This window comes from Netta rufina (assembly GCF_964035555.1).
Source record: "Netta rufina genome assembly, chromosome: 4".
NCBI lineage: Eukaryota > Metazoa > Chordata > Aves > Anseriformes > Anatidae > Netta > Netta rufina.
Genome location: NC_140127.1, coordinates 7334347 through 7361934, shown reverse-complemented (window position 1 = coordinate 7361934; position 27588 = coordinate 7334347). Strand labels below are relative to the sequence as shown.

Genomic DNA, 27588 nt, shown 5'->3' with positions numbered 1-27588 from the left:
TATTTCTGCTTTTAGAGATAGCAATGAAAACACGGTGGTGTATGTTCTCCACAGTTTTCCCTTCTTTTTCCTTCCCAAACATCCATTAGTGTTAATTTGTTCCTTCATACACTTCTCATCTTGTCTCCTCAGTATTAATAGAGTCATCTCTCTACCAAAATCTAAAAAAATTGGCTCTAATGACAATGACCACATGGCACCGTGCCGTTGTTCACCACCACAGCTCATTTCCTTTAATCCCTAAGCACAGTGGGCTGTTGAGGTGTTAGGTCTTGACTGATTCTACATTTCAGGGGTGGCTGGTAGTAGTTATAACCGCTGAATATGGATGCCAAATCAGCTTGTCACAGTTCTGAAGAGAATTAGGAATGGTGTAGGTTAGGTGCTAGCAACCAGCATCCTACTGCAGCTTTCTCCATGCTCTGTAAACTTCCTAGGTAAGTTCTCAGCTGTCCTTCCTGTCCTAGATGCCATTTCTTTGCACTGTTGGAACAGTGCGATACAGAAAGAGTACAAAATAAAAGTGATTTTGTGTTCCCCCTACCAATTATTTTGAAACAGCGTTTCACCTACCAGATAGTGCCAATTTCATCCCGTTGGTGTTAGAATTTCCTTCTGCCTCTCTACTAGTATGTGTACCAAAAATCCCAGGCAAATAATCAGAATTAAAATGCTTAGTAGAGCTAAGTGAAATGCAAGGGCAAGGGGGTTTTGTATCCAGCAGGGAGCTTGTTCCCCCTGCAGTGTAATCCAAAGGCAAAATCTGAAGGGTTTGTCATCCCTGTTGGGATGGAGCAAATGGAGAACATCTTGGGAGAGCGAATGGAGAACTGAGATGTGTGGAAGCTGATCTTTCTGACACGCTTCCTGGCTGGTGAAAGGTTTTATTGTATTCACCTTAGGCAGGAAGGAGAATGCAAATATTTTTGCTGCTGTCAAAGGATTCCTTTAACAGGCCTTGTTCACAAAATACTTCACAGCCATGCTATCTGACTCTTTTAGGTTCAGATTTAGAGTTGTTTTTGAATTTTCTGTGACTGTGGTCATTGAAAGATAAATCTCTGAGATTAGAACATTTCTAAATGTTGTTATTCTATCTTCTGTTATTCTAAGATGGCCCAGTGTGATCTGGTGTTCTTCTCTTTTCAACAGCTCTCAGTAATATTGCTGAAAGTAGGGTCAGGAGACGCTTTCTTTGCATTTATCCTTTCCTTCCTCAGTATAGCTCAGGAGTGTAGGTATCTATTAGCCTGCTTGCTTTTTTAAATTTGATTTGATTGTTTACAGCTCGAAGAAAACTTAACAGCTCTTGTTATTTCTAGCCTTCCCCCTAGCAAGTGGTTGGCTCTTTTCTGCCATATGAAGAGAATCTGCTACTGTAAAAATGAGTAGTTGAGAACTGCTCAACAAACCTACACGTAGCCATTCACATCTGCTATTATCTCAAAAAGTGGGAAGAGGTATGTTAATTAGCACAGCCCAAAAAAGCTGAATTCAGAGTCTCTGATTGCCTGGGAAGGATTCTCAGGAGGAGTACTTTCACCTGAGACAGCAGCATGCCATTAATTTCTGGCTGTTAACAAACAAGTATTCAGTACAACAGTTTTAATCACCAAGAGTAACACTAAGAAAATTGATTTTGCAACTAGTAGTAAAGTATAGCTCTGGAGTAATGAGATACTGACATTTGGTATTTGTCTCTAATTAGTTCATGCAGGACAAACAGGCTAGGAGCTTTAAAAAAGGTCTTAACATAGGCAAATTTCTAGGCCACATCAAATATGGGGGTAGTTTCCATTGTGTTTCCATTTGTAGTTGTAGCAATTTCTATTGTAGAAATGGTAGTTTCCATTTTCCATAGAAAAGAGAAACGAGCTTTTATGGTGTCTGTCTCCTGTTTCACTTTATTGGAATTGTAGCATGAGTTTGGGTATAATGTTTGAGTACTGGAGCAATACTTCATATTTTGAGTTCAGCGTTTTGTTTTTCTCCTGTAAGATCCTATTCACATTGGTACCCAAATAGAAGTAACTAATGACAATGTGAATTTTCTTAGGCTGCCAGCAGAACTTGTGCTGAGGGAGCAAACCTCTCATTTAAGTGGAAAGTTTTCCCCTTTGAAATAAACAGCAGTATTTCACGTGGATTTTGACACTGACTTGGAGTCTAGCAAAAAAAAACTCAACTAAGCATTAGCATGAAGCAAAGTTCAAGAGGAAACAAAATCCATGATTTTTGGGTTTGTTTGTGAACAGGGAATTCAGTGTGATTTTGTACATGCCGGAACTAAAGCCAGGGTTGTAAAGCTTCTTGCGTGGGCACCCAAGGTTGAGTAAATGGAGGTAAGAGGTGGTTCTGGCTTTGCTTACTGCCAGAGGAGGCTGCAGTAGATGAGACCACGCAGTTGTCCCTCTTTCTGCCTTCTCCAACATCTTCTCGAGGTGTGTCTCTCCACCGCCTTGCAGAATGACTGCAGGATGGCAGTGCAGTTGTAGGGGCTTGGGAGTGGGACTGCTACAAAAACAAATGGGTTTAGTGTCACTAGCTTGTTTCCTAAGGCTCCTGGTCCTGGCTATCTCAAACCAGAAGAGAAACATAAGAAACAGCCTGCTGTTGGCAGCCATGGAGCTGTTCTTGAGACTGCCTGCCCCTGCTACTTAAACTCTTTGCTTTCTGTGTTCCTTCGTGTCTTACTCCTGCAAAATCCAAAGCCGACTTTATTCATCACATCAGATTTTTCAGCAGCTCATTTTTTGATCTGGCTGGCTGGTCGAGGTGACCCGTGTGCTTGGGTACTGAAGCGTGCATCGTGTAGTGATGTTTTTCCTCTGTTTTTTAATGCTAATTGGATGAAAACTGCTTACACCTGGGAAAGTGAACGTACAGATACCTTAAATGCCATTAAAAGACGTTCTCTGTAGGACAAATCCATGAAGTTTTTTTTATTAATAAAGTCAAATTAATAGAACATAAGCATTGCTGCCACGGCTTGTACTACTTTAAATTAATGTACTGTGATTTTATTGTCGTTTATTTAGGTTATGCATTTTTAATTTTAAAAAGGAATTAATGGCTTTATCATCATTAGTCTGCTCTTTCAAGGTTGTTTGTGGACACATTTTTGTTTTTTATTGCACAAGAATCTGTAGCCTTATGTCTTTAAAATACCATATTATTGACTCCCCTCTAGTTTTTATACTGCGGTTACCAGTCACAGTTGTGGAAAAATTATTGGAAGGCATCTAGGGAAGTCCTCTGGAAGTGCATTCTTTGTGTGCTTTCTGGCATGCAGAGATTATTATAGCAGAAGTGCTCTTTGTAGTTTCACCACAGTGTATTTCTATTATGTCAGTGTCAATTCATTGAAAGTAAGACAAAATAAGGGTTATGTCTTCCTAATTTAAAAGAAATAAATAAAAAAATCACTAACAAAGTAGTATAGCACCTATATAAGTTCACGCTGAATAAAATTAATATTAGGATAGGAAAAAAAAACATCAATTTTTTGATGTAGAATCAGATTTCTATCTTGGTAGGGTTTCCCTGTACTGACTCAGATGGCTTTGAGGACAGAGCTTGGTCCAAAAAATGTTGTTACAGTTAAAATCGTAAGTGCTCAAAAGTCAGAATGCTGCAGATACAAAGTAGCCTATTAGATTTTAATTAGGCCCCTTGTTCGTATGCACTGATTGCCTTTAATTACGTAAGTGCATTCTTTTTTTCCCCCCTCTCAAGAAGCTGGCCTCATTAGCACGCAGGATAAGTAGTACTCAGTTAATTAGCAGTTATTTGATACTTTGTTTTGTGTTGGAGTTTGTGGCTGCATTACTGATGCCATTTGAATGGCATCCGTACGCCATTCAGATCCTGTTGAGAAAACAGAATTATCAATTTGCTAATGTGCTGTGCTGTAGAGCTCATTTCTGTGTGGTGAGTGCCATCCCACCAGGGGTTTGGTCACCGTTTTACGTACCAGTATTTAGCAAGATTAAGGCGAAGCGTTTCTTCTGGTTCTACTTGGAGGCATGGCTTTTTGTGACACTGGCCACCGTAATGCACTCTGTATGTCCAGATTCAAACTCCCTTTGCTTTCAGATCAGTTGTGTGACTGCTCAGATATCTGCAGGTCATCTGTAAAGCCTTTCAAAGAAAAGAGGAATAAAAAACTAATGAGAACTTCTCCCAAGCATGTTTTAAAAGGCTTGCTACCTTTTTTGCCTTAAAACTTCAGGATTGGAACGGGAAATTATTTAAAATCTCTGGAGCAGGAGTCAGCAGATGCCACTCACCTTTTCCTCTCCCTGGAATCCCCTCCACATTCACTGGATTCCTGTTATTAAAAGAATTACTGAAACGGGGTAAAGTAAACAGCACCATCTTGTAGTACAAAACCACCAGTCAGTGCCAGAGTAGGTCTGCTGATCTGCTCCCAGTACAGATTGGTTTAAAAGAAATAGTCAGCAGAATACCACAACGGAGAGAGACTGCTTTTGAGTGTTCGGTTTCATGCAATCTAAATAAAGTGAAAAGATCAGTCATAGGGTGGTTTGCAGGAATGGGGTACATGCAGTTCCATCTGAATCTATCTCTGGGCTTGTTCTTTCCACTCGCTTTTGGATTTTTTTTTCTCCCTACCTGAAAAACTGTAGCTTTAAGATAGCTTTATTACCCATTTAGAATAACATCCAAAATTTCATCTTATAAAAAAAAAATTCAAATAAATGTATTGACATTTCCTTTTTTGTGAGGCTCTAAGCTGCTTGTCCGTTTGTTAACTGTTTTCCTTTGCCAATGTTTTGATTGTTTTCTAATGCTGAGGTCTTCCTTAGGGCAAAATAAAGATTCAGTGAAACAATAAATTTGACAGCAGTGATGATTACTATCCTAAGTTGATGACAATTTAAAGATGTTTTGTAAGAGATACCCATTAAAGAATTATTCTCTTTCTTAGGTAAGCCACAGAACGAAAGTCCTGGAGCCTCTTTTTCTTACATCTATGAAGCCGTTCTTGCAGATGGTGAGTTTGAATTCCCCTTGCATTTTCTGAAGAGTAGTGGCTCTATTCAAGGAAATGAAATTTGTTTCCTTGCATCTTGTCAGACATGAAAGGCAATAAACTGATCTTACCATAGCGTACAGCTGTGTAGAGGAACATGCCTTGTTTTCAGACATCCCACCCACACATCTATACCATGTGTTTTTGTGAGGAATGTAAAAAGAAGAAGATTCAACAGGGCCATTTCCTTTTTCCATGAATTCAGGGTGGGAAAAAAAAGGAAGACCTTGAAAAGATATTTTTTTCTGTTCCCAAAATATGGAGTTTCGCTTGTGGAGAAAAGAGAGCTGATCAGATATTTTGGATAGAGCAGCCCCACTCACATTATACTTGCAACATTGGTCACTGAAGGATGCTGCCAGCTCGCTGGTTCTTCTTTACTGGCATGAATTACATTTATATATGTCAGTAACCTATGGAGTTTAGGATTTTAGCTTCTTAAAGTAATTTCAAAACATTCATGTTAACTTACATGCTTTTAAATGCTTACCGTGCTTTAGTTCACAATGCATAACAGGCTCAAGCTGCAAACTGCTGTAAAGTGGCACTGTTTATCCCTACAGCCCTATTGTGAAGGTTTCTACGGATGCCTCTTTTGGTCCTGTGCTGTATGGACCGTGGCTTAGTGCATTGAAGAAGTTTGCTGGTATAAAGATGGCTTTTTGTCATTACTGGCTCATCAGCAAGTTGCTCAATAAGTTGGCCTCACTGCTCCTTTCGTTCATGTTTGTGATGCCCAAAAAGGACAGTAAGAGAGGGAATGGTTAGGGAAAACAGAACTCTAAGAAAAGTCTGAGGAGATGTTCCTCTAAGCTAAGTCCTCCTTTAAACCCTGACCCTTTTTTTCATGTGTAATCCTTTTCTACTTTTATATGGAGACTTGAAGAGCAGCTTTGAGTCCAAGTTTCCCATCAGCTGAGTGGTTGATGCTGTAATAAAATGAATTGAGGGTTTTCCAGCTAAGAAAGACTTGCATCAGAAGCAAAAAATTTTGTTTGAAATCTTTGCTGGAACAGTCTGGACCGCAGATTTCAGTCAGCTTTTGGCAGCTACCTCGGTAGCACTGATTGTATTGAAGCACTTAAGACGGAGAGATCTGAAAACTTGTCATCTTCCATGGCAAACTTGCCGTCCTTCTCACCGCTTGGGAGATCCGTGTCCCATGCCATTACAATCAGCATTACGTTATTCTTCCCTTCGCACTGCAGCCTCCTTCCTGCTCCTGGCTGAGAAGTTCTGCAGGATCCCAGGTGGCTGCCATGTAATCTCAACTGGTTAATGATGTCTGGGTATTGCTAAGAGGAGCAGATCGATTCTCTGCTGACGTGATGAATGAAAGAGCTGACTAGAAAAAAGGGATTCCCAGTAATGGCATCATGCATGTGTGGTTAAGACTGACTCCTGAATGACTACAAGGAAATGCCTGGTCAGGATTTCTTCTTGGTGGTGCGATGGGGAGCAGTTACCTGCTGCTGCTGCAAAACTTCAAAGGGAAAAGTACCCCCAGAGGAGAAGTGATTGCATTTTCCATGATTCAGTGTGTCAGTCTTTTCAAAGCCAAGGAACTAAGGTGGCAGCTGCAAATGAAGCGGTGTTAGTGCCCTGCAGAAAGCATGTGAACCTTCCAGTGGCTGGGCAGGATTTGACTTTGGATGAGTTGTGAAAAACGCTTCTCTCTGATAAGAAGTGAATATATGCAGCCCCGAATTGGATGGATGACACAAAACAGAAGCGGCAGTTTGTGGTGGTTTCACTCTGCTGGGCAGCTAAACTCCCCCACAACCGTCCTCTTTCTACCCCTTCCACAAAGGAAGAGGGGTGAAAATCCAGTGAGAAAGGGCTCAAGGGCTGAGACAGGACAGGAGGATTGCTCGTTGGGGGACAGCCTGCTCCACCAGGGGCCTCTCCACAGGCTGCAGGGGAACTGCTGCTGCCTGCCTGGAGCACCTCCTGCACTGCCCTGGGGGGCTGCAGGGCTGTTTTTCTACATTTTCCTCACTCCTCTCCCACCCCTGCAGCCCTCTGCTACTAAAACCTTGCCACCTAAACCCAATACACAGTGTTACTGGAGAAATTTTAAATCAGGAAAGTTTTTTTTTTCCTACAACAACGTTTTATGGAAGGTGGAGACTGGCATGCTGAAAGTTTAAATGTGTTTTTAGCGTACAGGCATTGCACAAAGGTACGGACAAGCTGAGGGAAGATGGAATTTAGACTTGCACTGGAATGAAAGTTGAACAGATCAGAAGTGCAACACCAAAATAAGAAATCTTAAGCAACGAGGGCGGAAAGAGCAGTGAGTGGATGACAAGACACACACACACAAAAAGAAAACAAACAATATATCCAATAAAGCAAAGATAGATGGGGAATGAGCAAGCACTAACAATCAATAAGAAGTGATTGACTAAAGTGAATTGTGCAAGGCCTTGAGGGAAAAGGTCAGAGAGTACATTGGAAGATGGAAAAACAATATGATCACTGCGATCCTTTGGGGAAATATGAGCTCCAAGCAGATGTGAAAACAATTGATTTGCTAGTACCTGCCAGTGATGGAAAAGATCCAGTTGTGGAATGCTAATCACCATGTTACAGATTTATGAGGGCTCATTCCTGTAGGTGACAGCTGAACAAGTCAGCTCCTTAGCCGCTCACAAACGCTTTGTATTTACTTTATTTCTGGTTTCTCTATAACAAAAGTAGTCTTATATTTATTACTAGAAAGCTGCATTTTGAGAGATTCCCTTGTGGTTCCTCGGGAAATTTTCTGCTCTCCAAAGACTCATTATTTATAATTTGTACTGAGGTTGGAGAAGTGGAGGAATCTTACTCAGATCAGGGTATGCAGTCTTGTAACCATATAGCTAAAAAATTTGAATGCCTTATTGTTGAGTTGCATTCATTAATTTACTTGCAAAGCATGACTAGCCTAAAATTTAAGTACCCATTAGCTGATATTCACCTTCAGAAAGGCTGTTCCCTTCTGTGAAACAGCTTTGTCTTTCTGAATGTTTGCCTTTAAGGTTTGTATCCTGTACTATTGAACTGAACGAATTAGGGGTGGGCAGTCCGAGCACAGAAATATGATGTGAACACGTAATAGCTGTCTACCCGTTAAGTTTACTAGCAGACATCTTTTGGTCCTGCCGAGTTTTTTTCAGACTAACATGTGCATACTGTTAGCTATATCCTTAACCATAATGAACTCGAGAAAGGCTGGCATTTGGTAACAAAGTAGTTGGCATCCCTTCCAGAGGTAAAGGAGCTATCAGAGCCCTTCTGCTCTGCTGTTAGGTCTTACAATGCTATCTGAAATCCTCTTTTAGTAGAATCTGCATATTCTGGCATCTGGGTGCTGGATTCAAGGATGGTACCTTAAAAGGTAAAGGCCTCAGATTTATTTTCATATTCATAAACCTAACAAAAGGAAAATAATCAAGAGTTAGAAACCAAGCATACGCGTCTAAAATACTGCTTTTTATGGTGTTCCTGAGAAATCAGTGTGCTGTTTAGTCTGCCATAAGCGTCAATAGATTTTAGCTATTTCAAACCAGAGGTGGGAATAAATTGCAAAGCAGCCTGTCCCCTGTTGAGTTTGTTTTGCTGACAAATCACTTTTTTCTTCTTCTTTATTACCAAATGTTTCTGGTAGGAATCTTTCTGCTGGCTGAAACTGTGGCAGCATGGCATGGGGAGACGCATGATCTCTTAGACAGGCATATCCCATATAACTTAGAGCCGTACAGGTCAAGAAAATCACCATAAATCTCATTCAGGGGTTGGTAAGAGCCTTGCACAGGTATTGGAGCTCTGCTGTCACGCTCAAAGCAAGTTATGCTGTTTGATAAACGAGTTGCTGCAGTCCAGGCTAGCTCCCGTTACCTGATTGATTTAAGGGATGCTGCGATGTGGAGCACATTGTCTTGTGTCAGTGGTTGGATACTGTTCGTGATCCACATCCTGTACTTGTAGGTCGAAGGCTGAGGGTGCCAGCTACCCGTGTCTCTCCCCCCTACCTCTCCCAGTGCAGTTGGTAAAGGACTATTCAGTTACGTCAAACTTCATGGCCTTTCTGCCTTGTCGTTGAGTCTTGATGGCTGTAAAAGATATTCTTCATCAAGAGAACAGCTTCTGATGTGGTCAAAAGGGGAAAGTTTGGCTGCTCACTGCTAGATCCTTGAGGATGGTGTTTGTGAAATGTTTAAGATTCGGCCTGAAATCTGAGTCAGCAGCTGGAGAGTAACACATCTCTGTTATTCTTGTTGTAACTGTCTCGGACTTGGGGCAGTGTTTGGTGCCCTATCATCCTTTACTGAAAAAAAAAAAAGTGTGAAGTGTGTGCTGATACCACAGAGAAATGGAACAAAAAGCCCATGTTCTTACTGTGGTAGAACTCCATTAACCCTGAAGTAGCTAGATGGGTTCTTTAAGAACGTTAAAGAATTATGAATTAATTCAATAATATTAGGCTTTAATATCTGAGAACTGCTGGTGCTCACAGAGGGCCAGGTTTCAGTTTGCCTATCCCAGGAGAAGACTCAGGAAGGAAGCACCTGCAGTGTAGAATCTGGAAGTAACAGGCTTGGGCTCCATCAGCAGTTCTGCTCCACACCTGAATGACCTCAGGCAAGTAGTTATTATTTCCAAACTAATTGGCATGCCTAGTAGCTTAGAAACTTCGGGAAAGTCTTTCTGTGTGTCTAAAGCTAAGCAGAGCGGTTGTATTCTTCGTGCTGCTGCTACAGCTGAAAATCATGGATTTGATTGCAGAAAATGTGATATACACGGAGAGAAAAACCTCTAATCTCTAATCTAAATGCATACATTGGAACCAAAACACGGATTAATGAGTTTATCAAATCTTTTTTTCCAGGCCACAGACAAGTTGGGAGCTAGTTAGTCTTTTTAGCTTTGGATTGCCTCTGAATCTGCAGTTAAAGTCATGTGAAAGTACGTATAGGAACAAACACCTGCAATTTCATGCAAATTATTTCTTAAGTAAGAAGTATTGAGAATTTCATAGTAAATTGCTTTTTGAAGTTCTAGGTGTTTTTTTTGAAGGTGAGATTTTTTCCGTTTGTACCCCTCTTCCAATCTGGATACACATACAATGACTTTTACGTTGTTTCGATGCTTTTATGCTGGCTCCATTAGGCTACAACTACATCAGAGTGGTAAATTATGTACAAAACCATGCCTGATTAATACAGAAAAGGTGGGTACGCACCTTTGCAATCAAATCAGTCTTTGCCTGCATGTACATAGTGAAGCAGAAAACAATAGATGTGGGGGGAACACTATGCTGTGGGTGAGAAATAGGCGTGAATGAAGATTGCAGCACCATCCATTGCTAATATAACATGAACATCATCTGAATTCTCAGAAAAGAAAATGCTGTTCCTCGTAGCTTTTAAGGAAGCTGTCAGTTTGATGCTTATTTGCAAGAAAAATTGTTCGCTATAAATAAAGTAACAACCATTTTGGAGACATGGGCAAAATAGGCCAACTCACAGAAAGCTACTCTTTTTGACAGAAGAACTCAACCATGGAAGCAGAAACTGGGACTGCGAATGATTTTGAGAAAAACAAAGATAACTGCCAAAGTATTTTACAAAAGATGTATGATTCAGCATAGAGAGAAATGTTATTTAGCACTCGTTCAGTAACGAATGCATTTACCTAGGTCTGGAATTTATACATGACAGAAAACAAACGGAGGAAATTAAGTCAGATGTTTGTATGTTTGAGCATGTTTAATCATTTTCTGTGATTTTAGAAACCTTTCAGTTCCCAAGGCCTCTCTCACCATCAGTAAAAGAAGACTTTTCAACAGAGTATAGAAGAGGAGATTTGCTTTGAAATTATATCTTGGCAAAGACTTATGGTAAAGATGACTAAATCCCAAGTTCATGCTGAGTAAGATAGATTCGCTGAATGGCAAGCCCAGCATGGTGGATGTTTGCTGCTGCCATGTTTCTTACAGCCTTTCTCAGGTCTTCTCTAGAGCAACCCTTGTGGTTAGAAGCTGGCTTTGATTGCCACTCTGCTGCAACTCGTCCTTTTCCTCATTTTTCTGCATTTAGGAGGTTGCCTTTGTGTGTGTGTCTTTGGCTCTACTTTCAGTCCTCGTCTCTGATGAGTGCTCATATGTGTTGGACTTCAAGCTTTTGAACTGAAGGGCAGCCAGTTTTACATGAGCCTCTCTTTAGCTATACCTCACAGAACAAAGTGGGACGACAGCTGCCCATACCTCACATCATGCTAGGGAGTGATCTCACCATGATCATGCCTCAACAATTTGCTGAATCTGACTGAAATCCTCTTTCGTCATCTTCTTCACTTTAATCTTTTGATTAACAACAACCCGTCTTTTCTTTTATGTGGCAAGTTGGCCATATGTGCTTAATCACCTTTCCATTCCTTGTCATGTCTGAGCCGATTTGCCCCTTATTTTCCCTCCTCTTATTTGTTGTGTGATCTATGGATGCATGAGGACCTTTTTCAAGGCAGTTTCTTTTCTTCAGCTGGCATTGCTTTAGCAAGACCTAAAGAAGGACTGAAAATCATAAAGCTAGCAGGATTTTTGCTTTTGTAAAGCCAACTAAATTTTGGCTGTGAAACTCAATCCATGAGTAACCTTAGAAAACATATAAATCTTTTATAAGTTTGTTTTCTGCTATTTTTATTACCCCAAATCTGTCGCATACATTGTTGACTCAAAACATGTAGCAAGTAATCAAAGACAGACAATTTATAACCCACATGTAGACTGCAATAGGAAAAGCTAAAGAGGATATTTACAATTCTTTTTTTTTTGGAGGAGGTCGGATGTGATGGGGAAGTTGTTCAGAAGCCTCGGCTAGGCATTAGTTGTTGAATGCACAAGAGACTAGAAGGGCTTCATGAAAATTACAGTTCATGCAAAGGAATGCAATTTCAGAGTCATTTCATGAATTCAGATAAAAAGGTGGAATTGGAAGCCGTACTGCTATCCAAAACTTTTTGTGTAAAATCTACCAAATTGATGTTCTGAAGTTATGTGACCTAAGATGAAAGATTGAGGTAAAACTGAAAACATCAGCACCCCGCCCAATTAAAGGAATAACTGCCGCAGTAATTTGAGGTAAAATATTTGATTATTTAAATAACATCTTTAAATTAAGATCAGTCTTTTCTGTGTGGTGATCAGTGATAGATATTTATCAAAAGCAAGCCAACAAAAACAGCCCGAAGGTGATGGAGCAGTGCCCTCTATAACAGATGATAATTCCCAGCAGGAGTACCCCGAATAGTCAGTGGAAGACTGTTGTAGGGTTTGGTTTCTTTTTAGCTTCTAGCTCGTAGTGCTGTCTAAACATCATTAGTTATTAACAATAACTTCTTATATTTTTACCCTACGAGAAAGGATCCATTTTTAGTCATCCATTATTTTAATCATTACTGCTCCATTTGAAGAACCTCACAGATAGGTCACTAATGTAAAAAGTTAAAAGAACACATTCACCAAGCTACACCTACCCTTTAATATATCCACTCTCTTAGATATTTTAGGATTATAATGACGTTCCTTTTATGTTTCTTTTAAGATAATCTTTGCCTCCAGTTCTAAATTCTTGTTAAATGATTTTATTTTTTTTCTTAAAGCCTTAACAATTGATGAGGCTCCCTAGCCATCACTTCCTGGTTAAATGCAAGACCATGAAGAGGATTAACATTGAAGATGTCCAAAATTCAAAATTCAATTGTACAGAAGACCCGTATAGCAAATAACACCTTCTGCCCACAATAAACACAAAAGATGTCTATACATATGCTCCATCTGTTTTAGCAGTATATTATCACTGTGATATTAAACCCTTATGAACCGTATTGCTTTAGCTACTGCCACCAGCCTGTAGTTTGCTTAATTCCTGGGGTATTGCTTGTTCACCATCTGTAACTAACACATCGCTTGGTTGTTCCATGCCATTTTAGGCTAGGTAGCATGCAGCTGCTAGTAGGAGTCTGAGTGCTGGAAATGGTGGTTATAGAGTTTGCTCACTAAATATAGGGTGGTGATGACATAAATCCCTCTTATTCTTAGACTGCTGTAGATCATTTTCATTGATACATATATAATAGAGACTTGACATTTACTGGAAGAGGTCTTGCTTGATCGTTTTTAGCTAATAAATTGCTAACCACTTTTCACAGTCAACAGGGGAATCCCTCATTCTATTTAATATCAAAGTCTGTGATGTGAGAGCCACATTTCTTAATAATTTGTGTAAACTCTAGAGCAGTGCAGTCCTAATTTTGGCTGGGCTGCAGTCCTGATAATGTATGTCAGTGCGCATAATAAAAATATGAAGAGCAGTTAATGCAGGAGGAAAACATTATCCTAATTTGAATCAAAGTGATAGCACTAGTATTGACCTTGCTAGATGAATTATTGCGGACATTAAAAGGTGGAAGCAACGGCTATCACCTTTGATAAGTAGAGCGCAGGCTGTAGAAATACAGTTATCACGAACTTCACATCGATTAGGATGTGTCCACACAATCCTTGAAGAATGATAAATGACAGGAAGCTGGCACCTATGAATCCAGTGCCTACCAGATTTATTATTCAGCCCTTTCACTCTGTCTGGCTGATAATGAAATGGTTCTTGTCTTTGCAAGGCTCCTTTGCATAACGTGGCAGAAGATTTTTCAGAAGAAGCATGCACCTCCTATGAGTTGCCTTCTGAAGCTAATTCTCTGTGTGTTAGCGGAAGATTTATGAGTGACTTAAAATCTCAATGTAGAATATTCCTGAGGTACATGCTGTGGGTATACGGCATCCTAGGCACACAAAGCAAAAACTGTTCTCCCCTGCAAGGGTTCAGGCCTTGAAGGCAATGCTGAATAAAGTCTAGTCTCTACCATGATAATCAGAGAAATTAACTTATTTTTTCAGCTGGATTAGCTAAACTGCATGGATTCTCTTTCAGTATAGTCTTTACTCAGTTTAGTTTATTTGACTTTCAAAATAAACCCAAGCAAAGGCAATGAGAACTACTTCAATTCAGGGAAGTGCGTCTACACATAGGCTCAGTGTAATTTTACCAATCTGCGCTGAATTCAGCACTTGCATTGCGAATTAGTTTGCACTAAAGACATGATGATATAAGCAGGAGTAGGCTGGGGAAATTTTAATAGCTGGTGATGAACACTGAACCGCCCACCATAGATGTTCACAGAACCTTTAGCTTCCTCAACAAAACGTGGACAAATGATACTTTTTTTTTTTTTTTTTTTCTTCTGAGACCTCTTTAGAAATCAAAACACATCTCCAAAATGCGTTCTCCATCAGGCGCTGCATACCAAAGTTTCTGTACTACATTCGCCAGCATAACTTTGCTGAGCGCTTGCATTTATTATAGAAGAAATTTATTAAAATCCGTGCCTTCAGAAGCAAAGCAAGGTTGGTAAGGAGAGGGAACATTCTGTAACAGAGAGAGTGAGACATCTGGGGAAATAAAGGCAAGCAAGAACTGGGAAAACTAATTGTAAATTACCAGCACTGATGCTGAATGGAAAGAGTTGTGTGCTGCTCAGGAGTGCTGTGTGGTTTGTGTACCTCCGTGACTTGAGCGCTTCTGGAAAGAAGTAAAAATGCCTTTGGTATTTGTTTGAGCAGAGGCAAATTGCTACTGTTCTGTATGCTGCCCGTCACAAATTTATATTAATTCCACATCCATTTAAAAGGCAAAGATGTGCCCGAAAAGTTATTTGTGTCCCAGAATGTAATTGGCTGTGGATGTTCCGTAATTTAGAGTAATACAAGATCTTGTTGATATCTCTCAGGATATTGTCTCACCAGCCAGTCAGGATTTTTAACTCTGAGCTGCTTGGGATGTTGTCATTAATCTAACTAGGTGTCTGCGATATGCCGGGTAATCTGGCGTGATGAAGAGCTGCTGCAGTCCTTTGAGATGGGTGGCAAGAGTGTTTTGTACAGGGTAATAGAGTGTCTGGAGCCGAGCAGTAATGATACAGCTGAGAAGCAGCAGGTGTGAGGAATAGCCTTGCTAAAACACGGGCTTAGTCAGAGCTCTGCAGATGCAGTTGTCAATTCTTTTATATTTCCTCATTAAAGCTCGGTGATTTGGTGAAGGATTCACTGTGGCTCTTGGGCCTTTCCTGGTACAGTGGAAACAGAAAAGACATCGGTCACAAGCTGCCTGTGTGATTGGTGTAGCATATCCAAACCCAGACTACCCTACGCAAAATATGTAAGCCTTTGGGGCCATCTTTTTGTTCTTGAAGGAGGGCAAAGGCTGTGGAGTCTCAGTGTCAAGGAAAGGTGTGTCTGCTGTTGTGGTTACGTGGTCCCATGCATCCCTGTCCTCATCAGTCCTTCCTTGCTATCAGCAAGAGAGTTTCTTTTACTGAGACAGCAAAAGTGGCTCTTCTCTTCAACCTCGGATATCGCAGTGATTTTGGTCTAAAGGCCGTGTCTGCTTTGACCCTAGTGAGATGAAGCACATGAGCAGAGCCTGTTCATGGAAATAAAGGTTGCAGGACCAGAACTACAGAGGCAAGCTCTTGATCAGAGAGGAAAAGCTCACCTTATTTAAATTAAGGGGAATTTTGCCAAGCTTTCACACAGTGCCCTTAATGTGACTCCAAATGCTGTGCAAATTCTCTAGTATGTTTTAAACCAAATCATTGCCGTGTTTTATTGATCTGGAGTGATTAACAATGTCCTCACTTCGCCGTATTTATTTCAGATGACCAGAGCAGCTGTGATTTTAACTTACCAGATACCAGGGGAGCTCCAGAAAAAGCAGATCTCAATTTTGAACCAGAAGTACTGTCTGAAACATTAGAAGCTAATGAGCAGTCGGTATTGGTGCTTCCAGAAAGAATATCATGTGAGGTAAGGTTTTTGGATGCTGAAATCTTCAGGATAACAGTCAGTGTTCTTCTTTCTCTGCTGCAGTCTCATTCATACTGTATCAGTTTTGAAAACAAATCTCAGATAAGGGGCCAAAATGAGAGTGTATGAAGACTGCAATCGGATTTATTTTGTCTTTGTGTCATATCCATACTGCAGACAGAAGATTTGCAAGTAAAATAGTTTTGAGACAGCCTCTGAGGGATTTTATTTCTATGAGAATTATTTGTCAGCTTGGGTAGAGATGTCACTGTCACGAGGACCTTGTAGTTGAGAGGGAGCACATAGTCAGTGATTTCTGGAGATACAGAGAGCCTCTTGTGAAGAATCCACGATGGGCACATATATATGTACCCATACTGCGTGAGTTATACAATGAGGGATTGTGTGAGCATATGCCTTGCCTAATTTTAAATTGAAATCAGAAATATTTTTGTATACATATCTGCATGCACGTCCGATGGACACAAACGTTCTTGTGTGTTTGGTTTTGATCAGGGTTGCTGCGAGAAAATACGTGAAAATGTAAACAGGGGAAATACATTATCCAGTGCTGCATTCCTTCATGTAATTGGGTGGCTGTGGTCAGATATGGAGGTTGCAGTTGAAATGTCACATATTTTGCTTGCTGTGTTTCAGCAGGCTTGCCCATATGTTAGCCCCTGGGGGCAGATTACCAGCTGAATATCAAGTAATAAAAGAGATGTTTTATTTTGATACATACCATTTATGCCATATTCTATACATACAATAACAACACTTCAGTTCAGGAGGCAGTAGAGGGCTGTTGTCTCGGGTTACTTGCTGCTTCTGTCTTACTTTACTGTCAGCTCATTGTAAGAGTTTAAATGAGTTTTAGGTATTGTAGGTTCTTCTTACATGGCTGAATGTTGTTTTTCTAGACTGTACGGTAGAATAGCTGTAGAAGAAGTAGCACTACACCTACATATGCATTTAAAATACTGCTTTAGAACATTGGTAGGTAAGCTGAATTTGAAGTACTACATTAATTTTGTCATTTACTCTTTGTAAAATACTGAAGGATAACACTGAGCTGGCATCATGTTTTGGTGTTGTGATGTTTTTTGTGTGAACTTATTGGTAAAGGAACTTTCCTTCCAACTTATGTTTTAATTTGCATTTTATGCTTTCAGTATAATTTTATGAAAGACTGACTAATGGGAACATATTTTAATTTTATAGAACCCTGGTGAAATATTCATTTTGTTGAAAGATGAAATAGATGATGAAACTTTTGAAATTGAATTCATAGCAGATAATCAACGAATTAGGACACAGCCAGCCTCTTGGAATAAGAAGGTCAAGTATATGAAAGCCTTAGGTAAGAAAAAAAATTCTTTACCTTTAAGTAAGGAGAGAATTTTGGACTCCCTTTGCTTTTTCTGATAAGTAGTTTCACTTCCCACTGCTTTGTAGGTGTTTCCTGTACATGGGTTTTGCATACAGAACATTTATTAATAATGCAGAGAAGCAAGGCCTTGTGATTTATGGGAAGCTAGGCTCTATTAGGTTGTTTTTGTGTGGTTAAATGGCATGTGGCAGTCTTAAAATGTCATTGATTAGTCACAGATTAACATTCTTCAAAAACACTGCCATAAAATGGAAAGCTAATATTCTTTTCTTATTACCCTATTACTAAAATGTTTCATTTTATATCTAATGCAGTAACTTTGGTTATACTCCTCTCTATAATTCTTACTGACATAGGAAATATTTTTCTTTGTTCTTTTTTTCATGTCCATGCCATTTCTCTGTGTCACTCAGATCAGCTGGTTTATAATGATTTTTTTTCAACTGCTCCATACATAATTTTACTTGCCATATTTCCCTGTTTTGCCTGGAACATGATAAACAAAGGAAAAAAACACAGCATTTTATCTTAGGAGATCCACAGTGCCAATTTAAGGGTCACGCTTGTCCCCAAGCACTTAATGAGAGTTACAAGTTAAAACAGTTAAGACCTAGGCATTCAGAGTGTAGCTTGCCATTCTGTTGCATGCTGTATATTCCCAAAGGAACTTGCATAATATTTTATTTTATGACCATTGCAATATAACTGTAGGTAGGAAGAAAATTATATGTTTAGGCTGCATTAAGAAGAAAAATATATATGTAGGCTACAGATCTCTTAGAGCTACAGGCTTCTTGGCACTATTTTGGAGTAATTGTGGCCTGATTTTTCATCCTGACCACGGTCCATGTGCCCTGTGAGTTCTTTACTGCTGTGATGGTGCAGAGAGTCTGTTTTTAGAGACATGAATGGGAAATACATCACCAACAGGAAATTTTCATCAGTAACTGGATTTCAGAGGAGGAAAGCTTAAATCCTTGTTCTCAGGTCTTAAAGGATTCTTCCAGAATGATTCTGTAAGATCATTGTTAATCACAGGGAGGATCCAATAATGGATGCAGAAATAAATTGGGAACAGTAAATGAAATATGATGAAAAATGTGGTAGAGACCTGCAATTTAATTTCATTTCTGAAACGTTTTTGTTTTTGAAACATTTCTCTATGATCCTTGTTACAAAACCTGGAGAAGTTGAAGTTTGGGAATAACTTTTTTATAATAAGGATCTAGCTGATCTAACATTATAAGAAAAACGGGGGAAAAAAAGGTTTGGGCAGCTTTCCATTTAAGTTAATATTCTATTCATTTAGTTTCTTTGGCCCTATTACTCTTCTCCATTTGCAGGGCTGCCCGTTTTTATCGTTCTGTAGTGGGCAGAGTTGGAATTGTAAGAAAACTGTGCTAGTGCTGGTATGGTACAGCAGGATGCCTGGCACCATGAATACTAATGAATTATAAAATGAGCTCATAGAGAGGGCTCATGCTGCATACACAGAGCAACTCATACTTAAGTAACAGGCTGTACAAATGCCTCTTTCCTTTGCTTTTACTAGGTAAACAACTGGAATGGAGGTAATTATACTGCAATTTCTGCAGTCTAGTTCAAGTCCAATTTTGAGAACCTTGCCTGCGATTAAGAAAATGTTTCAAAAGATGAATAGCAATTTGTAATAAATGAACTTTTCCTTAATTTGTAGACATAAGGGAGCTGATTATAGGTCATCAGTCCATCAAAGGGAAGTTGGAAATTGGAAGTATACAGTTTTCACCTCCTTTCTAACATGAAGCAACACAGTAGCTTTGTTTCATACGGATTTACAGATATGTATTTTCTTTTGTCAGCTTTTTAATGTTAGATTGAAAGACCTGCGTACAGAACTGCCTACACTAAATCATCTGTGAAATGCAAATCCAATCAATTCATCACATCTTATGCATTTTCTGTGGTATTTTCCTCTGCTCTTTTACTCATTCCCTGAGATGTCTGGTCTGGGATTGCAAAATATTTTCAGCTACTGTTCTGATTTGTGTTTTATAAGATTTTCCTGCTGGCCCTGTGTATATAAATGTCTACTGTGGAGGAGTCATTAAGACCACAGCACAGATCGAGTATTATACTGCACTAGAAGAGATTGAGCGCGTGTTTCAGAAAGTGGCTGACCCAATAGCTTTTGCTTGTCAGGTAAGTTGACTTCTGCATTAAGTTAATGAAAAAAAAAATAAAATGTAAGTGCCAATATGAGCTAAGAAAACATACGCCATGCTGTAAAGACTTTGTTTTGATTGCGTAGTAATGAATAATGGCTCAATAATAGGCTCAGGATTAAAGAGGCCCGTCTTTGAGATACCTTGTTGTGAGCAAGTCAGGCAAGTGAAAACAGATTTTCTCTCCTTTTTTTGGTTTTCATTTAGAGTGATATAAACATCCTTGGTGCTGTATATGCCCAATGAACAACATCCTACATTACAGAGGATGAAAATAATAACAAATAGTAGTGATGTCTGTCTCCCTTGAAAAGCCTTCCTTTGAGTATGTTCTAAAGCCAATAGAAACAAGTCATGTTAAGTCACATTGTATTTGGACGATTATTATTCATTCACCAGCAAATGGGATTTTTTTCTGGCATAGCTGGTACAGAAAAAGGCAGGTTGCTATTCAAGCAGAGTCCATTTACAGCTGCTGAATTATCATTCATGTGGTTTGCTGGTTGCCATGCAGATTCCTTGCATATATTTAGAAGAATTCAGATTTTGAGCTGGATTTCAAATCAGCACAGCAGACTGCAGTACTCTGCAACGTCCTTTGCCGATGGCACATACAAAATAATAAGAAAAGAAAACATTTATTAAGAAGGGACAGAACCTCAAGTATCATTTGTTGAATGGTGGGTAGCCAGAGTAGACTTGTCATGATGTCTATATTGTAATTGCAAAGCCAGAACAAAAATAATAGTCTCTGTTTCCAGCACAGACAGTCTCATTTTCCTGTGACAAATCTACCTTATCTACCACCTAAGGCATTATAAACATAAAAAAAAGGATTAATAAAAAATGATGTATTGTGTTATTTGTATTCAGTTCAGGATGGGGGCAGATTGTTTCCAAATACATTTCACTTTTGTTCTAAGCAAACAAGCCATTGCACAAGAAAAAATAGTGTGACTTTAAATACAAGTGCATTCTTAAAATCTCTGTAATATCCATCGTTAGAAGGACTTGGAAGTAAGTTTCTAACAGGTTTTATTTAAAATGTTATGCATAGGAAATGTATTATGATTAAAAAAATATAACTAATGTCGTAACCTAGATACCTACAACACACCTGCTATTTCTAATGGAGATCTCTTTGTGTTATTCAGGAGTCTGACCCTTCATTTAACCAGCATGCTTAATATTTAGTAAGACAGATGCAACTCAAATTATATACAAATGCAAAAATATTTCTGTGCAGAGCAGTAGCACCAGGAAATACAGCTGTAGTGTTTTGGCTATCAGCTGTGTTTAACAGTTTGCTTGCCTTTACTCATCTGGGTAATAAGCAGGCTTTTAACTGAGCAGGCACTCAGTGCCGTGAACTTAATGTTAGTGTGTTGGCAACTGGAAAATCAGTCATGAGAAAATGTTCATAATCAAGCAAGCTGCACAATCCGCACAATACGATGACTGCTGTGTAAGAAAGTATGCTGATGGTAACTCTTTTGTAAGTGTGCATGTGTTGGAAGATTTGTCATTGCATTTTTTAATGGTACCCACTGGGCCACGGAGTGAGGTATGTTAACTGGCTGGGGAGCTGAGCCATTTCCACAAACTTTTAAAATACTTCAAGCTTTCATGTGAACCTGATTTAATGGCAGTAAGATATATTGTAAAACTACAATTTACAGAACATGATTTAACTTAATCTTAAATGTGTTCACACGAAGAAAAACAGAACAGCCTTGGTACTAATTAGAATTCCCATCAAGTAGCAGGAGTAGTAGTAACTTTTATTTAACCAGGATAATTAAAACCTTTGAGACTATCAGCTTATTTGCAAAAGTATCCTGGGGCAACAGTGGTTTATCTATGCAAAGTAACAATCAAACACAATGGAAAACAAAATTAAAGTAAAATAGAAAAGCTTACAGCAATTATTGATCAAAGCAATATCATTCTGTGGTTCAAAGAAAAGTTCAAGATTTTCACAAATGCTTGCAATCCTTATTAAAATTCTCTGATGAAAGGAAATTGCTACAGTAATGCATACCAAAGATACAATGCTTTGGTAAAATGCTTTCATTATATTGTATATTGTGTTCGTGGCCTTTGTGGTGACTTGGAGATGATATCCACACGAAGACTATTGTCCCCTTCTCTACTTTGGCCCCCAGCAAACCCAAACAGATGAACCAAACCCAACAAATTAATAGGCTTACAGCTGTCCATTCCTTTCACTGGTGGTCAGGTCAATTCATAGGCATTAATGGGAGGCCAGCAATGTAAGGGACTCCTGCACCTATAAATTCCTCTTTTTATTTTTAGAGAGGAATTAAAGATTAGCCATAGTTTAGATTAAATGTATTTTAAGATTTTCACAAATCATAGTTTTGGATGAAATTCTTTGCTGCATCTCTTGATCATTTTCTGCTCTGTATTTGTCTGCATTTCTAAAAGCGTTTAGCAACATTAGCAAGACATAGTAAGAAACCAAGCAAGTATTTACAGTGTAAGAAAATAAATAGAGGAAAAACTAATTGAGTTTCTTTCCAAAAGTTTTGAAGGAATACAATCTGAAAATTTATATTAAAGTAGGAAGAGTTGGGATTATAACAACTGTATTATAATTCTGAACAAACTTGCTGTCAGACCATATAGGGCTGAACATGGGGTAAAGGCCATTCATTGCTTGTTCTTTCACTTTCATACAGTTCTGCATTAAAGGAACTCTTGTAAGTACTAACCTGACTGATTTTAAAGTTTTTATAATGCACAAGTAAACTTTTTCATATATTTATTTATTTATTTATTTTTCACTTTTCATCAGCTTTTCATTTCAACATTCCCCTGGATTTACATGCCGTATTGATTTTTCTCTCAGACTTTCTACCAAATGCAACTATTGATTCAATTTTTCAGTGTTGGGGTTTCTTGGTACACATTTCTTAGGACTGCAGAAAAATGGAAAGTAGGGTCATATCCTTATTACTGAAATCGATAGCTTCCTGTTAGTTTGAGTGACTTAGAGTATCCAGAGAGAGTCAAAAAGTTTTTGTGACAAACTTGGGTTGGATAATGTGATTCTGAGGATTTTTGAGTCTTTTTTTTTTTTTATATCAGAGTCATCAAACAGGATTTCAGTTACAGAGTATATTGAAAAAAAGAAGAATGAAAATCAACTGCAGCCTCTTCTGTGAGAGCTTGCGAGAAATAGCTATATGCCTTATGGGGAGATATTAGGTATGCGCCTTCACCTGATCCCCTAAGATACTTCCTTTGAAACTGGTTTTAATATTTCAATCTTCTAAGCCACATCAGCAACTCTCATTTTGAAAAGTTTCCTTCCTTTCCCCTAAATATGAAATCTCTCCATATTCCACCAGTGGCTAAAGTTGTAAGAAATGCCGACGTGATTTATTTTATTATTTTTTTTTTTAACCCTAGCCCATACTGTGTGGCAGAAGTAATCTAGCTATGGCAGTGCATATGAAGGAGCATCTGATACATAAGAACTCCTGAAGTAGTTCATCTTTATGTAAATGTAACCTTGTTAGTACTGCTAAAGCCAGTGAGAAGTATGTTAATTTAGTGTCTGCGTGCTGCTTCAGTGGCACACATTTTCAGGGCTTTGTTAGCAGCTATGAAAGAATGTAGGTCACCTCGTTCACAAAAGTAGCAAAATGTGTGCTTGGGCTTTTCCTTTTTATTCGTGTTATTGTTGTGATGCCCGGGTGTGATGGACAGCCGGCACTCGGGGCTTCTCTGGTGCTCACCTCTGTGTCCTGCTGCTCTGAAAAGGAGGCGGGGAGGAGGTAGGGAACAAGGGCTTGCTTCTGGGGATGAGCTCTGGGGTAGTTGGTAATTCTTGCAGAAGGACTAAGATTGAAGGGGAGAGCAGAGTGGATGGAAAAGTATTGCCTGGAAACTTAGTGGCTTAATTCTGAATGGTTTCTGGAAAGAAGAACTTGCCTACGGGGAAACAGGCAGGAAGTCATGCTTTTACTTCTTTTCTGTCAGGCTTTAAATCTTTTTTTTTTTTCTCTAAAACGTGGGCTCTCACAAACTTCTCACTGGTTCAGTGTTTCCTTGCAGCGTGCCTAACTTTAATACTGTCCTATTCCTGCTGGCTTTTCAGCATGAATTTGAGGTGTGTGGTGGTGGTGGTGGGGTTCTCAGGAAGTTCCCCCAGGCCTATAGGGAGCTGTATAGGGCATAGCAGAATACGTAAATGCAGTGTGCTTCGTCTGAGAGCATTCTGCAACAGAAAGGGGCAGTAAAGTCAAGTAAAAGTCTCTAAAGTGAATTCCTTCCTGGAGGAGATCACCTTTGTGTTGGTACGGAGCTCTTCCCTGCTAGCTGAAGAGTGCAAACTGATCCCATTGCTGCTTCTGTGTCATTCTTATTTCGGCTAATGTCTTCACATAACTAGTGGAACAGGCTTTCCTGTGTATGAGCTGAAAGGCACTAACGTAGGTATTTTTTTAGTAGTTAAACTAGATTTTCTTAGCATGCCTTTGTTGTAGAGTAGTAGAGCAAAGCTAGTCAGTAAGGTTTCATTTACAGGATGGCTTGAGAAACCATGTGCTTGAGCCTTCAGGTTTCAGATCCACTTAGAAAGAGGGGGAAAAAATGAGGCAGAAAACTTGAAGCAAATCTCACTGTGATGACTGTATCAGAAGCACGTTGTGCCTGCCTTCAAATTCCTAGAAATGGATGGGCTGGTCGTGGGAAGGCAGGCCTGTTATAGCATGACAAATCTAACTCTAATTCAATTTGTTCCCTTTGGGAGGTCAGACACTGAGACAGAAATTGGCCTGTCTTGTAAAAACTGACCTTTTGTTTTACCTCTTGTAAAAACTGACCAGCTTGATGTGGTTAAGCGTGCAGCAGTTTGCGACCTTGACAATTTCGCTGCAAGTTCACGAAATTGGGTGCCCTCTGCATTTCAAGAACTTGCTCCGTCTCAGACTGAGAAATACTGCTTTGTCTCAGGTCACTCTGGTTGTTTAAGTGCAAAGTAAGAGCTATACATTCCCAAGGTACTCCTCCCCGAGATTTCTGCCTAAATGAGAAGGGGAAGAAAAGGTTCCTGCCTCTGCTCTTGTTTTTTCCAGAGAACCTTGGAAGGCCAGATTACCTTGAGCGCTTGCTGAAAGGAGCCTGTGGGGTATTTATTTGGCTTTTGTATTACAAGACAGTCTGAATGGGTCTCTGTGAAACTGTTCCACAGGTATTTCTCAACAAAAAGTAAAAGACAGGTGTTGCTATGTTTGTTTTCTTTCTTTTTTTTTAATTTTTTTTTGTTCATTTTTATTTTGAACAGTGAGGGCTAGATAGGAAGCAAAGTGTGTATGGGATGTCCTTGCCACTTTAGAGGAAATTTAAAATATTAGTTCAGATCTAGTTCATTTAGCAGCCAGCCTATATATTTACTCTCTGTGTAGGGGAATTTCTGCTATATGGTTGTTTGTAAACCGAAGTGTTCTGCTCTTGCTGAGTTTCTTTTGGTTCCCAGAGCAACACAGACTATCAGACTATCTTTATAGTGCGTAGAGTAAAACATCCTTACCCATTCAAACCCCTGTAGTCACACCTCTTATCACACCAAGGAAAAAAGTACTTAATTATGGCTACCTTGAGAGTCGTTAGGAATGAGTCTTGGCCTTTTGTCCCGGAAGAATTAGGCAATCAAAAAATGATCTCATAGAAGTCAACGAGGATTTCCCTTGTCTAAAGACGAAGTACTCGGTAGGAAGCTCATCTGACTGGTTGCTTGCTATCAGTTTCTTAATCTGGCAGCAGTGCCAGGCCAACAGCTGATGGAGTTGGTGCTGTTTCCTACCTAGCAAAGTGCATGATCTTAATGTAAAGCTTTCCAGTAACAGTGCTACTGTGTTCTTTAAACTCATCCTGAATTACTGCTGTAATGAGACCTTGGATTTTTTTGGTACCTGGCATCTGTTAGAACAGCTCCTGATTATTAGACAACATAGTCGTATCTAAATCAAGAATACACAAATACAAATCTTCCTGTCCTTACCTGGCCTTCAGAAACTTTTAGTCACAGATGAACATTGTAAATTATAATTTCTGTTTTTTTTTTTCAGTTGTATTGTGTTATGCTGGTTCTTGTATATCATAATACCTCTTCTGTAACTTTCAGAAGCTATGCTGGTCTTGCTGAGTTTGTAATAATGCTGCCTGAATAATTTGATTCACTTGCAACCTGAGGATAAAGTTAAAAATACATATGCAACACATGTGCTGACTTTATTTATTTGTCTTTTGAACAGGCTTTCAGATTTTCTTCTGTGGAGAAGCTGGACAGTGTTCTGACTTTGTTATTGGAAAGCAAAATAATTACTTCTGAATTCAACATATCCCAGAGTGAAGAAGAGCACCATCAACAAGCTAGTGAGTCCCTTCTTGTATGCATTCATTTTGTTGCTGCTGCTTTGGTCATTACTTATAAATGTTAATATGACAATCTTTAAATATTTAAGACCACTGGTGAAATGCAGGAATCCATGATAAGGACAGCATAACCAACAAACAAAAAACTGGAGGAAAAAAAAATCTGTAAAACATTACTTCTTGAGTCAGTGCTGTGTATTTAGAGTTGTCAATCTGAATGTTTTTAATCAGCTTTGGATTAAATACAAATGAACAACTTCTCAGCTCAGTAGATTTATAGTCTTGGAGAAAACACAGTAAGAGACATACACGATGCCTGTACATTATCTGTGTATATTTGCATGTATTTTTACTAATTGATCTTTTTGCAATACTCTCAAACCTTGTGCTCTCCGAGTTTGAAATAACAAAGCATCTACATTCATTTTAGTAACTCTGCGTAATGGTTTTCATTACTTTCTTCGTGTGTGTGTATGTATATATTTAACAGTACAATTATAGTGAGTTAAAATAGGATTTGGCTATGAAGTAGGGGCACTATATGTGCAATCCAGTAGCATACCAACAGAAGCCACCATTTAGTGGAAGGTCATTTGAATTAGCCACTCATTAACTAAGGGTTCTGATTGTATTGCAGTAAATCAAGTTTGATTATTTAGTTTATGTTTTGAAAACATCATTATGATGTTATTCCAGATGTGTGTTGGACCTCAGCTTTACCAAGAAACTGTATGTTTCCCTTCTGAAATAGTTAAGAAAGAGGTGTTCAAGTTGTTGGCTGACTCGGGTTTTGTGTAACCGGACTGTGGTTTTGAGAGAAAATAAACTCACCGTGTTCAAGTGTAATGTAACAATTCTCATAACCAAATAGAACAAATTTTCAGGGTAATCTCTACTGTGACCACTATCGTGCTTCCTTTCGTTTTGAGTAAGGTTTCTTTTATGATGAAATTCATCCCCCTGTAGCAGATAAATATGATTTCTCGTGCATTCTAAAAGGTGAGCTTAAATGGGAGTCTGGGCTGGTGGAAGCAAAGAAGAAGGGTGTTAACTGAGCGACCTGTCCTGGACATGCTCCTGTGCAGGACTGCAGGGGAAGGGATGTACAGGACATATTAGAGCATCATCCCCAATGTGAAGTGTTTCTTCTGAGGAGCAAAAGATTTTCCTGCCTCTCTGGGAACTCGTTAGATCTAGGCACATCTTTGAATATTGGGAATAATGCTTACCAACCTGTAATCCCTTGCCAAAAGGCCTGTGCAATTCAAGAGCAAGCTGACTGCTTGTGAGCTTGAGCCAGGTAGGGACCTTCCTAAAATGAACTGTTTTGATGTGTGGTGTAACAAAGCACGGAGCTGGATGCTTAGATCCTTGATAAAAGGAGGTTGTGGTTGCAGAGCTGGAAATACTCAGTGTAGGAGGCCAAGGGCTCTGATCCCCCCTTCTGCCCGAAAGCTATTTAAACGCATGTCTTTGATTCCCTGTGAGAGCACGCCAAGCAGGCATTAGACATGTTCATGTCTAGTAGAGGACTAGCATCTCCTTTTTCTGCTGTTTTTATAGCATTTTTTTCCAAGTACCATTTTTTATGTTTATTTTTTCAGAGAGAAAAAGTCAAAGAATGAAAACT

The 27588-nt window shown here is 39.2% G+C and overlaps 1 protein-coding gene across 1 annotated transcript in view; it reads left to right on the top strand.

The window, feature by feature from the left end:
* The window catches only part of BANK1 (B cell scaffold protein with ankyrin repeats 1), a gene marked incomplete at both ends in the record, with an annotated part of 125638 nt that overhangs the window by 21566 nt on the left and 76484 nt on the right, over positions 1–27588 (top strand). The window contains 5 exons of the mRNA XM_084286018.1: positions 4952–5017; positions 15811–15959; positions 17181–17319; positions 19388–19530; positions 25838–25958. Of these exons, the coding sequence (XP_084142144.1) occupies positions 4952–5017; positions 15811–15959; positions 17181–17319; positions 19388–19530; positions 25838–25958 (618 nt within the window). The remainder of the gene's footprint in view (positions 1–4951; positions 5018–15810; positions 15960–17180; positions 17320–19387; positions 19531–25837; positions 25959–27588) is intronic.